General features: G+C 34.5%; 1 protein-coding gene across 1 annotated transcript; it reads right to left on the bottom strand.

Moving 5' to 3' along the window:
* Positions 1-1304: 1304 nt before the first annotated feature.
* On the bottom strand, positions 1305-14905 carry SOX (sulfite oxidase). Its single transcript, XM_047301902.2, has 12 exons — positions 14746-14905; positions 14533-14648; positions 14393-14455; positions 13196-13232; positions 13021-13102; positions 12490-12608; positions 12277-12372; positions 6421-6531; positions 6233-6334; positions 5529-5576; positions 4701-4916; positions 1305-1671 (listed from the first exon to the last, which is right to left on the bottom strand). The coding sequence occupies exons 1-12, from the start codon at positions 14818-14820 to the stop codon at positions 1555-1557; spliced, it is 1182 nt and encodes a 393-aa protein (XP_047157858.1). The 5' UTR covers positions 14821-14905; the 3' UTR covers positions 1305-1554.
* Between the last annotated feature and the right edge of the window lie 3121 nt (positions 14906-18026).

Here is an 18026-nt window from a genome sequence, read left to right as displayed (position 1 = left end):
TCTAAACATAACAGACAAACAACAAGGACGAATGATAGCATAAAGACGAACATTTGGACTACTAGCAATTCATACGATAGTAAATCGTTGACCTCGACTCTCACACCTGAAACATAAACCTTTCCCTGAGACATGTCTCCAACTATTAATACCTTTGCCTCTACCAAAGTTCTTTCTATTATCAGTGGTTATAATAAACACTATGGTTTTTTCATCAAAACTTGGGTTACCTTTCTTAGTGAAAAAGCTTAGAGAAGGTAAAGGATACATCAACAATATCTAAGATTTCGCTATACTAAAATAATCATTCAAACCATTTAGGAACTAAATAATTCTATCTTCATGTCCATAATTTCTTACCTTACTTGTGACTTGATTGAACATGACAAGTGCAAGTAAGAATCGGCCTACAACATTCAAACTCCTTCCACAACCTTTAAAGCTCAGTGAAAAATTCAATTTCACCAAAGGTTATTGTTTGAAATTATAGATTTTCTATTGAAACTCGGAAACACAAATCAAATTTCCTTGTGAGAATCATTCTTTTAAATCATACCAGATAACATTTTTCATGAAAACAACAATGGGGGACGGAATTCGTTATTCATGAATTCATTAAATTGTTACATCTTTCCCAAGCAAAATGGTAGGAATATGTAATAGGTGGTACTACGAGAGTTTTGTCAACAAATATGTATTCGATATTAACAATCAAAGCTTGACACACCATTCTAACCCTAATTTTTCTCATTAGAAACAACTTCATTTGGCTCCCAGTCATGAATTCGAATTTGGGCCATTTAAGTTGCGTAGCAGATCTCCCAAAGAAAGGGGAGCGACATACCATAAGAAGAAATCTGGAAAGACATTTAGTAAAAGAAGTAATGTAATCTCATTCAAGTTTTGAATACAAAGTGTTTCATTTGTATACAAAAGAAAAGAATCGTGACAAAACAGACACGTTTGTTTTCCATAACCGTGTAACAAATTTCTTCATGTGCTAGGTGTGACATATGATAGAGGATCTTTTTTCTTTATCAACAACGTGGTAGAGGATCATCATTTGCTTATTCGGTGGTGGTGGTGGATGAATCATGTAATATAGGTTGCTACTATTTTACGACTTTGATTTTTGTTACTTTTATATTTGTTTGTTAGTTAGACTACTTTTTACTGCTCTAATAACTGCTTCAAAAACGCTAATTCTATTTTTCAAAGTTCAGAATGATAATTTACTAGGATAACAATAAATCAAATGCGTAGATGTGACACAATTTAAGGTGCGGGGAAAATGATAAAACGAGTGAAAAGTAAATGCATAATGATGATCTCAAATTATTTCCTTGAAGAGAAGGAGCAGCAGATATTCCATGAAAAATTCTGCGAAACTAGAGTACAACGATTAGTTATATATAACACCTTTCCTACAGCTTATTTGTATAAAAAGACTACACAGCTTGTCGCGATGCCTTGTTCAGTGTTTTGAGTGCTCAAAGGTAAGTGCAAAAAGAGGAGATATTTGTAAGTGCCAAATGTCAAATATTGGTGCTACTTTTACAGGTTTGAGAGACTCGCTTGGACTTTTACCCGGTGCCATGAAGTGTTTAAAATCCCTCTCAGGTTCCAGATGTCTTCAACCTTTTCAGGCTGGACATTAGCAGAAGAATCTACCTGCAAATTAGACAAAAGGTGAGGTGTCAAAAAAGATCTCCGACTAAATTAGAGGGATGATCCTCTGAACCATAATGAAAACGGTGTGAACATATTAGAAGAGTTATTCAACTTCTTGAGCAGTAAGTTGTTAGCCAAGTAGTTAAGTCAATTACACAACTGACTATGTTGTTAATTATTATAGTTAACTAAGGCGTTAATATATAGATAGTTATACCGCTCTCACTATACTATCACAACTACACTAATCCTTTAAATTCTTCCGTGTAACCTTGTTCTTTCAAGTAATAAAATTTCTATCCCGTTTAATAGAGCATCTAGAGCTTGAAGGTCCTCAAGGTTAAACCTACTCCTTCCACTTTGCTTACCTCCTCTCTTCTAAACTCAACACATTCTCACGCCCAATCTCTGGAAAACTATGACATGATTTCTTCTACGGTACTAGCAGGTAGAATCTACCAGCGAAGTTTATTGCCTCCAACATTTAACTCTCAATAATCCATGTAATCGATCATGGTCATGCATAATACATTATGTTGGTACATAATCAATTATGGAAAGCTTATAATTGATTATACACATGACATTGTACACATCATAGACCAGCCCTCTATATCTCACTTGTAAATATCACAAATGACAAAAATGGTCTATATATCGATGCTAGCATGACTTTCCCTAGAATTCTGGCATTTGAAGAGCAAATTCAGTTTACAATAAATCATTGATCCAAATCCTTGCATTTCACCTAGAATAAACTCAGCTTTCATACAGATCAACACTAATTCATACGTGCCTACGGTAAAAACACTAAAACAATCAAAGACTGAAAACAAAGTTACAGTACGCAATGGAAAAGTTCCAACTTTGTATCTAGTAAATTGGTACAAAGATTAGGGTTTGTTAGTGTTAAGAAATGAACTTTAAGTGTAACACAATCCTACAAAATCAGCTTGTAAGTTGAGGTTTACACCCCATTTATATATTGTGATTTTGCCTTAGTCAATGTGAGACTTCTAACACACCACCTCATGTTGAGGTATATGCATATTGAGTGTGAGACTAGACAATATTAGGTAGTCTGATAGTGTTCCCATAGCAAGTGGAACAGTAGATCCAACAAATATCAAATGTCTTCCTTCTTCTCTTTATCATTAGCCAAGTACTCTCCTTCTTTAGAGAATTTCTAGCCTTTCTCGATGTTTTGCAGACTATCTTTCACAGCATCCCTACCCTTTTTTCCCTCTTTCTTTCCTTTCATGACAAATTTCTCACTTCCTTCCGAGCCTCTTCCATGATTCAAGAGTTCTTGTAGCATGTCTTTCATTTCTTGGACGATTTCCCTTATTTCTTGCATACTGTCTTTTTTTTCTGTCATGGCTCTTCCTTGTTTGCTAGCCCCTTTCTCTAAAGTATTTACTGTTTCTTCCATATCTCTTTCTCCCTTTCTTGCTCTGTCAACAAATTCCTTTCTTCCTTTTGAGTCCCTTTCTTGATTTTGGTATTCTTGTATCATTTCTTTCAATTCTTGGAAACCTTCCCTGCTTTCTTCCCTTAATTTGACTATGGCTCTACTCCATTTCGTGCCAATCTTTCCAAGGCATTGACTCTCCCTTCCATGCTTCTATACCTTCTCTATCCGGTAGGTCAGACCAATTTGTTAGGAACCAAGAATTGAAAAGAGAAAGAAGAGTAATATTCTTTATGGTATAGACTAAAAAGAACACAAAAATAGGAGAGCACTCTCTCCTCCAAGGGTTCCCCCTTCACAAAGAGCTAAAGCTCAATCTACAAAATTATCAAAAGGAAACCTCACTCACCCTAACAACTACTTCTTAACTTGTTTCCTTCTATCATACACATTATATCCTATCACTTTAACACATGACTCATGTTAAGAAATGAACTTTCAACCTAACTCAAGCCCACAAAACCAACTTGTAAGGTGAGACTTGCACCCACTTATATATTGTGATTTGGCCTTATCTCTAGTAGATTTGGGACTTCCAATAGTTAGATATTGTTAAGATACTTTTAGTTACAATATTGTGTGTATCTAGGCTTAGCCCATATTTTCTTCATTATTCTCTAGTATAAATATAGCACCCTATATGTATTTTTAACATAATGAGAATTAACCCTATACCTAGTTTTCACTACTTTAACATGATATCATAGCCATATTTTTTAGTTTATCCTAACTAGATTTGTTGTTTGTTAGACCTATATTGCCACCTACTATCGGGCTGCTATCAGCCACCCATTAATGTCTAATCCCTTCAAGAAGTATATGCCTCGACATGAGAGGGTGTGTAAGAGATCCCAAATTGACTAGAGATAAGGAAAGTTTAAAATATATAATTGAGTGTAAATCTCACGTTACAAGTCGATTTTGTGAGGTTGAGTTAGGCTTAAAGTCCATTTCTTAACATTGTCTTTTTAGGATTCACTGGATCAAAAAATGGATATAAATGTTTCTCTCCCTCTCTTAACCATTATTTTATTTCAGCTAATGCCACATTCAACAAGCCTTCTTTCTACTTCAAGTCTCCTTCTTCTCCATGCATGTCTATGCCTCTACTATAGTTAATATTTCTACTATTTGCGATCCCACTGTTGTATCTAGTCCACCTCCAATTTCTCCACCTCCACCAACCCTTTAGGCATATAGTTGATGACAACATTCTCATCATCCACTAGATGGCTCACTTCTAGTGCCCAATCCTCCATCCCCTCCAACTCTGACAATTTAGTCTGAACTTCCAATTTTCCTTCATAAAGGTATACACTCTACTGTAATCCATCTCTTTATTGCACTCCTTTGAGTTATATCATAGATTATCTCCATCTTTTTATACCAACTTTTTGTGTATTTCTATTATGTCAATTCCAAAATCTCTAGGTGATGTCGAATGACCATTATCCTACCATCATGGTTGTACATGATACCTCTATACAAGTTAACAAATGTACAGACTCATTAGGTACACTAAAAAAGATAATAGCATTACAACAGTGGGATAACATACCGCTTTTGCAATAATCTCAGTGCTATGACAAATATCAACTGTGACTTCAAAGAATACCCATGCCCATTTGTCACTGCTGGCATGCTCTGATATATAGGGAACACCACTTTTCTGAAATCTTGAAGCTTCCATCCATGTTTTGCCTCCATCAATAGACACATCTACTCTCTCAATGCCTCTGCCACCTCCTGCGGCCGCATATCCACTAATTTTTACCTGCACACCATGTGCAAGAATTAAGATTTCAGTCAATTACGACAACTGACAGAAAATGTACAAAAAAAAAAAGAAGCTAAAACTCATGAAATGGAACATATGCCAAAATTTGAGTTTAGATGGATGGATAAGTTCCTATTGAAAATTCATGTGGGCAAAGAAAGGGTGTATGTATGTGTTTTCATTTTCAGGAAACTTCAAATAAAAATATAATTTGAATTTATTTTAGAGGAAAAAAAATCTCAGTACAAGAAGAATCGATTAGGGAACATGAACAATATGTTTTGAAGCAAAAAGTAAAATACAGTGATGATAATTGAACTCTAGAAAATTCTAGTCAAAGTTCCAAAGGAGGATGTCATGTTTAATGAGATCAAGATAAAGGAAAAACAAAGCAAATTTATATGTTGTGGAACTTCATAGCTACTAATAAAAACACATTCATGTAACTTATAAAAAAAAAACAGCAAAGGAATAAGCTAAAATTAGACAAGCCGAGACTGAGCTTCTACAAATTAGCTTATGAATAAGCCAATTTCAATTTTTCTCTCCTAAAAGGAACTTGTGGAGAAACCCATCCAAACAGGTATACACTTGATTAAATAAACTAACCTTCCCAGGCTTCATTGTGCTCACATCTTCTAGAGAACATATAACACACTGCCACAAAAAATAATAAGTATTAGCTTTTGAATGAAACCAAGCAGAAATCCTAATACACAACACCTACTCTGCTACAAAAAGAGTAACAAAGTGTTTGTATTCCTTCACACAACCTTGTAGCCACACACACCTAGGTAAACAAATTACACCACTCCTCCACACCCAGCCGCGCTCACAGAGGGAGCAGTGTCTTTTTCACACTAGAAAAGCCCAGTACATCAATGTAATAGCATGAGCTGAAAAATTCTCTACTACAACAAAGGACATATTTACTAGGCCAAAACACATACTAACTACCCGGTTACAACTAATTACAATTTTAACCCCTTTAAACTTTTTCTTCTATGATAGACCTGTGAAGGTCGTCCTCACTAGTTTTGGGTCCTGTCACCATTTCAATACTTTCAAAGAGGTTTGGTAAAACAAACATACACTTGCTCTGCTTGGTTCAGCATGGCCTGATTACTCAACATGTAACAAATTAATTTACATGTTAGGTTTCTTGATAAAAGAAACCTGATTATCAGTAACAACCTTTCTCCTAACATATACATTCATAATCCTATCAGAACAAAACATGGTTTAAGAAATACTAACTAAGAGATTTTTTTTACATAAAAAGGAAAGCAGAAACAGTAAAATAATCAAAATACCTGAACTGGGAAATCCATTTGGGGTCTGCGGGTGGACCAATCAATATTATCCCAATTAACTGATGGTGGAAACATTTTGTAGTCCTTTTGCATGAAAAAACCCTGATACATGATAATATAAAGTTATAGGGGCATTTTAAACAGGAATTTTTTGGTACATCGTTACAACTCTAGATAATATATTAGACCTGGCATTCTTCTGCGATGATATTGATCTCTTCCAGCCATTTAACAGACCGGGCTCCAATGACACCAGGAACAACCACACGTAATGGATACCCATGATCCCTATTAAGAGGCTAATGAAAGGGATATTAAACTGAGCTGTAAACACTAACTAAAATAATAATAACATAATATACATTACCACCCAAAGCAAAAAGAAAAATCCAGAAGTAAATTCACATTGAAAGTATAATGTATAATTGCGTTACAAAGGAAAGATACATTAAAAATATTTATGATTCAATGTCAAAGCCTATGATGAATTGTACTCATGCATACCCCTTAGAAGTTCTTCTCGTTACCTAGAAGGAAGGAATTGTTTTAAACTTTGTGAAATCTATTCAATAGCTAATCTTATTTATTCTACTGTGAATTTATTGGATACATGTGAAGAAGTAGGAAAAATGAAAAAAAGGAAAATCAATAAATATTATAAATAAAAGATACTTGATTTCTGTCACATGTATGACAGTTCAAAGCCCACACTAGTGCCTCACGTACTTGTTGGCAAAAATAGGTGTTACTCTCTTGGAATAAAATAATACATTTCATATCATATCATATTATTCAGAATGTTAATGAGTCCCCTATATGTTGTTTCCTCCTTTTCCACCGAGAACACAGATTTGATGAGGGCCTCCATTTCATATCTAACATTATTATTGTTATAATTTTAGAAAAAAGGAGTTGATCACACACACATACAATAAAAGCATTCTAATATTCATGTTCTTTTCGTAGGTTATGACTCTCTAAGCCTCTTTCCTATTAGGTGGGTTTGGCTACCTAGATCCAACACTGCAATGATAATGTGCAACTGCTAATCACATCTATAATCATTAGGCAAATCGTTGACTACTTAATCCTTCTTAATGGCTTTGCCTATAGTTATTCTTGACCTCCTAGCTTTACATGATAGGGCTACACTCCATTGGATCTCCTTAGTAGGGTTTAAATCTTCTCCATACATGCATAAACTACCTATAGTAAAATGACTGACTTTTTTTCGTGTTCCAACTCTTAAGGTAGAAATTTTCAAGTATCTACACGTGGAAGAGAAGTTTGTGGTATTACAATAGGATGTGACAGTAGAGGACATCCTCAATGCACATATTGTAAAAAAAGTGGGTCATACCCAAGAAAACTGCTACTTTCTCCATAGCTTTTCTAACAAGATAGCCAGTATCTCAATCTGAGGTTGTTGGACTAAAGTTTTTTTATGAGAAATATAAGGAATATTTGAGGTTGAAATCCAACAACCTAGCACAATCATCCACAAATCCCTGTTTGTCAACAACTTTCATTTCACAACCGGTGGAAATCAAAGTTTAAAGATAATTGACTCAGATTCTTTTGATCATATTTATGGTGATACCTCTATATGTTTTCTTTCCTTTCTTTTCCTAAAATTCCTCATCTCATAACATTATACAATGACTCTAAAGTTATTTTCTAAGGGAATTTGTTCTCCTTGTTCCTACCTATGCCTTCAATCTTATTTCTTCAAGTCAATTAACCAATTCATTGATTTGCTCAATAACCTTGGATGCTAGGTTATCTGCTCCTGTTTTTATCCCCATTCATCAATGTTTATGTTGGATACAATATTACCAGCAACAGTCACAATTCTTTTCCAACATATTAACGACGAGTACCAGTCGACGATTTTCCTATGAATATTGTTTACTACCAACTTTTTTCCAACAAGTACACTTTACAATTGATGTTTTCTAAGTCAGTATAGTTTACTATCAACGTTTTTTCAGTGAATCAACATTTTTCAAGAGAATACTATTTACCATTGATGTTTCTCCGCCAAAAAAATGGATCACAAAACTCAGCCTCTCATGATTCTCTTCAGCCTTGAACTTTATAGCTCACATGACAGTTTTGAGGCCTACAACCTGTCTCTAGTGGTGTGACCTTAGCCTCCATCTCCTTTGATGGCATTTGCTAGTTTTGTCACTAAGGACCACTCCTTCCTCTATCTAATGCAGTTGATTAGACCAAATTGTTACGAACCAAAAAACAAGGAAATGAAAATGTAAATCAAGGAAGGATTTGTATTATTTGCAAACAAAAAGAAAAAAATAGAAGAAATGAAACCAACTACCACATAGCAAGGCTCCTACAAAGAGGTCACTACCCTTTGGCCATATCAAAGTTCACAATATCCAAGATGACCTTTCTCTTCATTCCCTATATATCTGTTGGAAGTCCCACATCGACTAGAGATAAGGCCAATTTATAATATATAAGTGAGGTGCAAACCTCACCTTACAAGCCGGTTTTGTGGGGTTGAGTTAGGCTTAAAACCCACTTTCTAATATGGTATCAGAGCCATGGTTAGTGCCTATCCTAGCGAGTTCTAAGTGGGCATTCTATTCTTCTATTCCACCCGCAATCGGGCCGCTATTGGACCACCCAATTTCTACTATCACGCACGAGATGTCTATACCTCGGCGTGAAGGGGGTGTGTTGGAAGTCCCACATCGACTAGAGATAAGGCCAATTTATAATATATAAGTGAGGTGCAAACCTCACCTTACAAGCCGGTTTTGTGGGGTTGAGTTAGGCTTAAAACCCACTTTCTAATAATATCCCCAATGCCCCACTTAGACATTTGGAAATTTTTTTACACTAGCTACCTCGTCACCTTTACACTTCTCACTGTGTTCCCTCCTAACATACACCTTTAAAACCTTTGGTCCTTCCCTCTACGTTGCTACAAACCTATTTGCAGAATTATTGATGGGAGGTTGAGTAACCAACTTAGCAAGCCTTTGCATGCAGCTTCCCATTAGGTTTATACAAAGAGAAGAAAGTGCTTGCATCAAATGAAGATAATGGCTTAGTTTATGCTATGTATAAATTGAAATTTAAAAGCAAACAAATTAGAAAAATTGTTCAATCAAAAACTAGAGGCCATTTTGACAAAGAGAACGTTGAGGATGAGCAATCTTAGGGTGAATGTGAAGGTGATGTTGGAGGAAGCTCAATTAATACATATCTAGATGCATTTGAAATTATAGCAAGGACGAGTCAAGTCATCATGAGACACAAGTCTTGAATCTCATAGGTCTTGTCTTTAACACACAAGTTCTAATCATAACAAACAAGATAGTTTTTGTTGAAATGTAATGTTTTTTTTTATTATTAATGTTTATACAGGGGACAATAGTTCAAAATACCAAAGGTTAGGAAGCTCCTAAAAAACCTAATAGAAAGTTCCCCTACATAAACATTAATAATAATAAAGAACATTACATTTCAACAATTTTCATTTCTCTAATATAAGCTACCTAGTGTGAAATGGGTATTACACGATGTAAACAAACAATTATACCAAATGAAGCACAAGTTGTTGGAAAAACACAATAAGACCTTGAAGAATAAATTGCTAGATCAAACGAGCTCAAAATAGTCCCATAAAAGTTTGCACAAGAACGGACCCATATGCTTAAAGTGCTAGACATACAAAAGAATAAATGAGTCAAGCACAGAGGCCTGAAGGCCAAATGATCACATCAAGAACACAATCAAATTGTCAATTGATGTTTTGCTCTAATACAAGATAATAATTTAGAAGACATGATGTACCTCATTGAACCATCTATCTTTGAAGAATCTCTAGAAGAATGGAGGTGCTAGACGATGTTCAAGAACATATGCATCTAGCAAAAGTAGATATATGCTACATTAGACGTCACCAAGCAAGGACACACAAGTTTGCTAAAGCGTGAAGCAACCGGTGACCTCACAAGTCAAGTAGAATAGACACACATCATGTATGTTGGTTGTACTACACATATCTTTACAATGTCACATTATCTGATCTCTATGGGTTGATTATGAACACTTCTTAAGGAAAATTCTAACATAAATTACCAATCATCAATGAGAAAAAGCTTCATTCAGTATTGTAAGTGGTACAAAGACATCACAGAGATAAAGAGAGTTGTACACTCATCTCATCTCATCATACTACACAGTAGAGGATGTCAGTAGAAAGTCATGAAAAGCTTTGAGTCATGATGCTTCAGGCACGCAGAACTACATCAAACCTCTTTAGATGCCCATATAAGGAAGCACTAAGAGGCAAAAGAGACTAAGTTTCCAAAACATGACTAATGAGCCTTCTTTGCATGAGTAAAGTGTTGAAAAGCCTCAAAATAGCTTAAGTTGTAGCTTGTCTTCTAGGAAACTTAAACAAAGGGATATCTATATTCTAAATCCTAAACGTCTACGAAGTTATCTCTAGAAGCAAGGAGCGTATAATTTCATATCCACTAGTTTGACTGTAAAGCTTGTAATCAAACTACTTATTGTAGTATAGTCAGAATAGACTCTGTGTACTTAACTTGGAGAGGTTTTGTCTACTTGTGCTTAAGCTCAAGGGAGGAGTTTAAGTGATAGTGTGGAGAGGCTTGGTTTTATGTACTTAGATTAGAGAGGAGTTGTGTTGTGTACTTGAATAACCAAGAGTGGCTTTATATACTCATAAGCCAGAAGTGGCAATAACGATACTTGTAATTTAATTTGATCAGTGAAATTCTTTTTCGTTGGCATTGAAGAATTGCACGTAGGCTGGGTTGGAGTGACCACCAATATAAAATTTTGTTATTGTTAATCTTTCTATCACACATTACATTACTTATTAGTTATCCCTTTCAAAAGGCTTCTGAATGTATTTTTTAAAACCATCAAACAATCCCGCACAAAGTCTAATAGGCTATTTGTGAACGGTTTTACAACAGTGTTTTAATAGACTTGAAACAAATACAAAAGAATAAAGAATAAGTTAAAGATTTATTTCCCTCTCTTAAGTTCTCGTATTTATAATGACATTAGAAGTTCAAATACAATGAATGAGGGGAAAGAGAAAAGAATAAGAAAGGTCATATCTAGAAACTAGATACAGCACAAAGCACATGGCAGCTTTTTAATAAAGTCTATATAAGATGACCTATTCTAATAAATAGCTCTATTCAAAGCCTTCCTTACTAGAGTTTACTTGTCTTTGATTTGATCTTCCTAATATAGTTTTGGATGCCAATGTTAGTGGTGCACATTTTTTCATATGACGAAGAGCTTCATGGCTATGAAGATGATGGAGATGGTGATGATGCTGACAAAAAAATGGACATGGTGATGATGATGATCTTGGGATGATGTTATTAGAGGATTACACATGGACTTTTGAAGACATTTGTCTTTATTTAGTTATTGAAAAGTTATCATGTCAAGAACTTGTATTTTATTTGTGTTGTATGAACTTGTGTTTTATTTGATGCTATTTGAACTTATAGTAGCAATGTCCTACTGGACTTAATTATTTCCTTACTGAGGTTTATTATTTACTTCATCATGGGATTGACATGTTGATTTATTATAATATTTATAGACATTTAATATTTGCTTTTATATGTAGTAAACTCTTACAAATTGGGAGAGCTCTTACAAGTTTACGTAAATTCTAAGGTTTGAGAACCTTAAAACAATATATTGGCAGCATATATAATGAATTAGGTGAAAAAAAGGAGAAATCGTGTGTCTCAATGACCAAAACATACAAAAAACAGAAAAAGGAAACCATTCATGTAATAAACATGCACTATATTCGTTCAATATCTCACAGACAAATTAAACAATGAAACCTACAGAACAGTACTTCTAGTAAAGACATCAGAAACCTACAGTGTGGCATGAACAGAGAACCCTTTTATATTTGTTTCTTCTACAAAATAATGAAATCTCACAATAAAAAAATCTTGAAAACTTTAGTGCTGCAAGAAGATAGCATAGTCAAAGCCACTTACTTCACCATTCATTTCATAAGCTAGCAGAACATCGGCTTCGGGATTTGTGGCCTGACTAAGTGGTATTGAAGCCTTGTATGGGCCTCCATTTTCCTCCTATCAGTTTTTTGTAATTTTATAGAAAAAAATCAATAAAACACTTCAACTGGGTGGTACAAATAATCAAAATGAAGTCAAAGTATCTAGAGTAAACATACAACCCGTAGTCATCACCTTGCACTTATCAACGCTTACAAACTCGACATGTCTTCCACCAAATTGAGTTACACTAGTTAACTTTGGAATTCCAACGAGTTCTAGAACATCAGACAATTTGGCACCACCCCATATAGCTGAGAAAGGAAAATATAATATGTTTTAGTTTGTATCTATTATGATAGAGCTTTAGTTTGTAGATAAGTACTCAAAAGCCATCCAAGTTGCTTTGGAAATTAATTAATAAGAGTTCAATGTGTTTTTTCTGTTTCCACCTTTATAAAAGTTTTATGAGCGTTGAACCAGAGGCTAGACATTATAGCTTTCACATAAAAGGTTCGATTTGACATGAGTTTTCATGTGCGTATTGAATGGGAATTCAAACAATCACTCAGTCCTAAGCCAGGTCATTTACACTTTGGTCTACCCTCCCTTCCATTGCAGGCTTTAGATTTCCTTCGTAACCCCCACCCAACAAAAAAAATCTCATTCAATCCTTTATCATGTCAATTTTCATCACATTATTCCAAGAAACCTGACAATACTAACCATTTCCAATAGCAGAAACATTCCAGCCAACTCCCCTCACTGGTTTGGTCTTGCTCATAGCGGTCCTTCTATTACCTGCACACTGAGATAAATCATTTGCAGGATGTAAATATCTTATCAACAGCACAAGATCCATGGCTCCAATTCAATCCATGTTCTGCAAAAGAGCACACACCTGTAATGTAGCAGTGACACTATACTTTGGGAGCATCCTGTCATCAAATAACATGGTCACTTCATTGTAAACACGACCAATATTAAAAAACCAGAATTATTTTCCCAGAACAGGTTCGTGTTGTCCATTACTCTTAGATAAATGAAATGTCACTATCATTGTGACTTGTCCAATTTTTACTGAGTATCTAATCAAATAATTCTTGAAAGCAAGGTTATTCAATACCGACTGCCCAAACTATTATTTGAATTGTGAATCATAAATGATATCAAATCATAAAACTTAGTCACAGCAAAAAAATGTAGATTGAAATATATCATAAAAATAATGTTTGGTAACATTTAAAACCAGAAATTGACAATATACAAGGTTTGTAAAACAAAACATCAAAGTCATGACTAAGGGCATGAACTCCATTTCTGAAGACTGATAACAGAACAATGGAACAGCTGAATGTAGTTCATGGAATGAATGTCACAGTATAAAACGTATAAGAAAAATAAAAATATAGCATTTGAATATTCAAATAGGGTACGTTCAACACGACTACTTCCTTTCCTTTTCTTTTAACAATTTAAGCTAGGCTAACTTTTCAACCTTTTTATTTAAAACAGCCGGTGAACAGAAGTAGAAAATAACAAAAAATTCAAATTGATGAATTTTATGATTCATATTGGTGACATGGACTCACATTAGTCTTGAAAGATAAAAATTACAACCGTGGCCTCTCGATATGCATTTTAGCCATAAAAAATACTTTATAAGAGGTCCACAACTACACGGCCACAATGTCAATTTTTGGAGTTTTAGAGACCTCAACACAACCATAATTAAGGCTGCATCGCCCGCCTTTGTTCCTAATTCCCCGGTGCAAGGAATGCAACAAGACTACAATTGTGGCTTTGCACCAAGATACAATTGTGGCTGCATCAACCGCATTCGTTTGTAAGTTCCCAAACTATAAGGTATGCAACCAAACCACAACCGAGACTCTAATTCAAAACCATGGTCATCAATCAAAATCCTTAGGCATAGTTCACAACATGCAAGAACCAATTCACCAACACTGTAAAACTATGTGATTAATTTGACATGTTAACCAACATTCACCGTCAAATCGTGCCGTGGCAAATCCTAGCTAAATCACGATATTCAATGCAACAGTTTAAACATTAACTACACCAAACACACACTAACCAGATATCTTTCATCGTGAGCTGTTTGGGACGCTCCAGCAAACCGGACACGAACACGGAGTATCTGCTCCTCAAAACCAAACACGTCACAAAGCAAGATAAACTAAAACCTACATATTTATGGCACAGCGATGGAGGAACCTGTTTATGTCCTCGACGATGGGTATCGGACCGTGATTCCTCTTGTAAAAGAAATCGCAAGGGGTGACATAGGAGGCACCCAAGGCAGAACGCGGTGGCTCCGCATTGAATGGCGTCTGAAACGGAAAAAGGAAAAACGCGGCGGCGATTTGTGATTAGCGTTTGGAAAAATTGGGAAACACGGAGAGAGAAAGGGATAGTAAATTGGCTTGCCTTGGCGTTGATAAGAAGAGAAGGGTGACGTGGAGGCTCCTGGGAGTAATCAGATGGTGCTGTGAGACCTGGCATTTTCGCTGAAATGGAAAAACAAAGAGGTGAAAGCAAGTGGAGCAGTGCAGTGCGTTGTGAATGCGTCTTAATTGAGAATGTTTGTGGTTTATATAGGTGCCATTGGAGGAGTGATAGTTACAATGTCTCGCTTTGGTATTGAAGGAAGGGACGGATGGATAAAATTAGCTGTTAAAAACAAATGTTAGATTCATTTTTTTTTCTATTTTTATTTAATCCTTTTATAATTTCTCTTACTTTATTTTTTACTGGATTTTTTCATATTTATTATTTTAATTGATAAAATATATGGGAATTGAAAAATATAATAATGGTTTAATGTCTCAATAGGTTCCTATTTTTGTTCAGAATTTGAAATAGGTCCCTTTATTTTTTGGCATCTCAATTAGGTCTTTATTTTTTGTTAATTTGATGCAAATAAATTCTTTTCGTCAATTTCATCAAACGGCGTTAATGAATGTGTGACGTGGCCTTACACGTGTCAATACTGTCCTCAGGCCACGTCACACATTCATTAACGTCGTTTGATGAAATTGACAGAAATAGATGAAATTGACAGAAAAGATTTATTTGCATCAAATTAACAAAAATAAGGACCTAATTGAGACGCCAAAAAATAAAAGGACCTATTTAAATTCTGAACAAAAATAGGAACTTATTGAAACATTAAACCATATAATAATAAATAATTAAATTATGGAATGTTCATTATGTCCAACCATTATTAACAATAGGATGATAAATAAATAATTAAGTATACTAAATAATCAATATTAAATACAAGTAAGCGAATTGAGTTAGAATTAAAACAGAATAAAGAAATAACAATAAAATAAAAGAGTTTTATAAAAGTATTAAAATATGATAAAATAAATTATAGATTATGCATGTCAACCAATCCATCATGACCGAAAGTAAAAAAATTGATTTAATTACAAATTATATCTCCAATTTTCCGAAACATAAAGACAACACTGCCACAGCTTCGAGTATCAAAGCTGGAAACTGATTAGTGTAATAAATTTTAATTAATTATAAAAAATTATTAAACTTTCCTTAAGTGCTTGTCGAGTTTTCCACGGATTTATCGAACACTTCCAGTGCACTAGTGGGCAGGGCACCCTGATATATTTGTAATCTGTGGGTACTTTTGTCTCATAGTGCATTCCAACCTTCTCTCCTACTTTTTGTTTTCTTTTAAAATAATTACAACAAGGATTTTTTTAACAAATTACCAAAATAAACCTAATGGGAGAGCCTTGGTATTTTAAAATGAATAGACATGTTCACATTACATGGTTAGAATTTAATGACGGAGAAGTAGAATTTCGACCTTCAAAACTCATTGCTTTCGTCTATACATATATGAAAGCATTTCCATATGTAAATTTTCTTTTCAAATAATTTTATAATAATTACTTTTCATATTTTAATTAATTATAATAAAAAAATTAAATATTTTTTTAATATTTAAAATTATACATAAAATTGAAAAGTCTCTTTGACGTAACTTTGTTCCTAAACTTAAAAGTGAATCTATATAGTTTCTTTAATTCAAGGTGTTAAATTTTTTATGTCTTACATTATATTTGAATTTGACATTCGAATATAAAAATACATTAAAATGTACAAATTTCTCAATACTTTAAAGTATTTGTTTCAAACATATTAATTATAATTTACTATTTATTAAATAAATAATATGCTTCTTTGATAAAACTTGTAGTTTATTATTATACGGAAAATAAAAGTATGACCTTCTAAAGACATGCTACATCAAAGATCTTTTAAAGACAGTACATAAAGCTCTTCCACACCAATAATACTTCTAATTCGTTAAAATCTCTCCTTTAACAAAGTCACACATGGTCCTTTGTTTTACTCTATTTTGAAAAAAAATAAACTAAACTTGATAAATCATGTCATGTATAAAAGTATTGCTTGAAGAAGAGAATTGCAATTATTGTTGTACAAAGAGTATTTTAACGATAATGCCTAAATATTTGAGTATTTTAACAACTCCTGGTATCTCTAGACGCTCTTGGTATCAACCTGATACACCGTTTAGTTGAGTTTAACCCACTTCTTGTTGTCATTGTATACAAGTAGCCACCTACTATTGTGATCTTGATTGAGTTTTACCCACTCTTGGTTAAGCAGTATTCTTCACCACTCCTGATATCCCTAGACAATCTTGGTATCACCGAATACGCTACCTAGTTGAGTTTAACCCACTCTTGGTTGTCCCTGTCAAGCTAGTAACCACCTATTACTGTGACCTTGATTGAGTTACACCCACTCCTAATTATGCAGTATTTTTCCCCATTCCTGGTATCCCCTTATACATTGCCTAGTTGAGTTTAACTAGGGATGGCAATTTTACCCGCGGGCATGGGTATCCACGGGTAAAATCCGCGGCGGGTAGTAACTATCCACGGATATTTGCTACCCGCGAGTAACGGGTAGGGGTACTTTAATACCCGTTTCTAAATGGGTCGGGTACGGGTAGTATACTATCCGCCCCACGGGTACCCGTTACTCGCAAAAATTAAATGTTTAATGCTTATCATACTTAAAAAAGGTATTCATTATAGCTCTCAAAAATAAAATAGGTCGAGACAATGTCTCTGACAAAACAACTTAAAAGACATAAAAATAAAAACTAAAAGAAAGCTTAAACAAGCTAAGCGCTATCTATCTCAAAAGAGACAAAACTAAAACAAGCGTTTACTTGACTAAACGGTACCATGAGCTTAACCAGTACCTCGTATAACGATGAAGTATCTATACTATTTGCACCTATTTAAAGGTTGCTAAGGTTCAATGAAAAGTAATGCCAGTGAATTTAAGAGTCAAATTATTTGTGTGGGTCACATGTTTTTAATAAAGTGGTATCAAAGCTTTATGCTCTAAGTACTAAGAGAAAAAAAGAGAGGGGAGAGTCAAACACCGTGAGGGAAATAGTGAGTGCTTGATTTTTTTTGTGAGAGAGATGACAAAGGTTGTCAATGGTATCAGTGTGCTACAATTGACGAGAAAAACCAATTATAATAATTGGTGCTACAGATGAAGGCGTTGTTAAGATCCCAAGAAATTTGGGATAAGATGGAAGATAGGTATGTTGAACCTGATGAGGGCGAACATGAGATAGTGGCACAAATGACAACATGGAAGAAATCATGGGCAAAAGATGGGTCAGCATTGTA

Source organism: Vigna umbellata, chromosome 4, assembly GCF_029865625.1.
Source record: "Vigna umbellata cultivar VRB3 chromosome 4, Vumbellata_1.0, whole genome shotgun sequence".
Classification (NCBI taxonomy): Eukaryota; Viridiplantae; Streptophyta; class Magnoliopsida; order Fabales; family Fabaceae; genus Vigna; species Vigna umbellata.
Note: the sequence above shows the minus strand (reverse complement) of the source record. Positions and strands in the feature narration are given on the sequence as shown.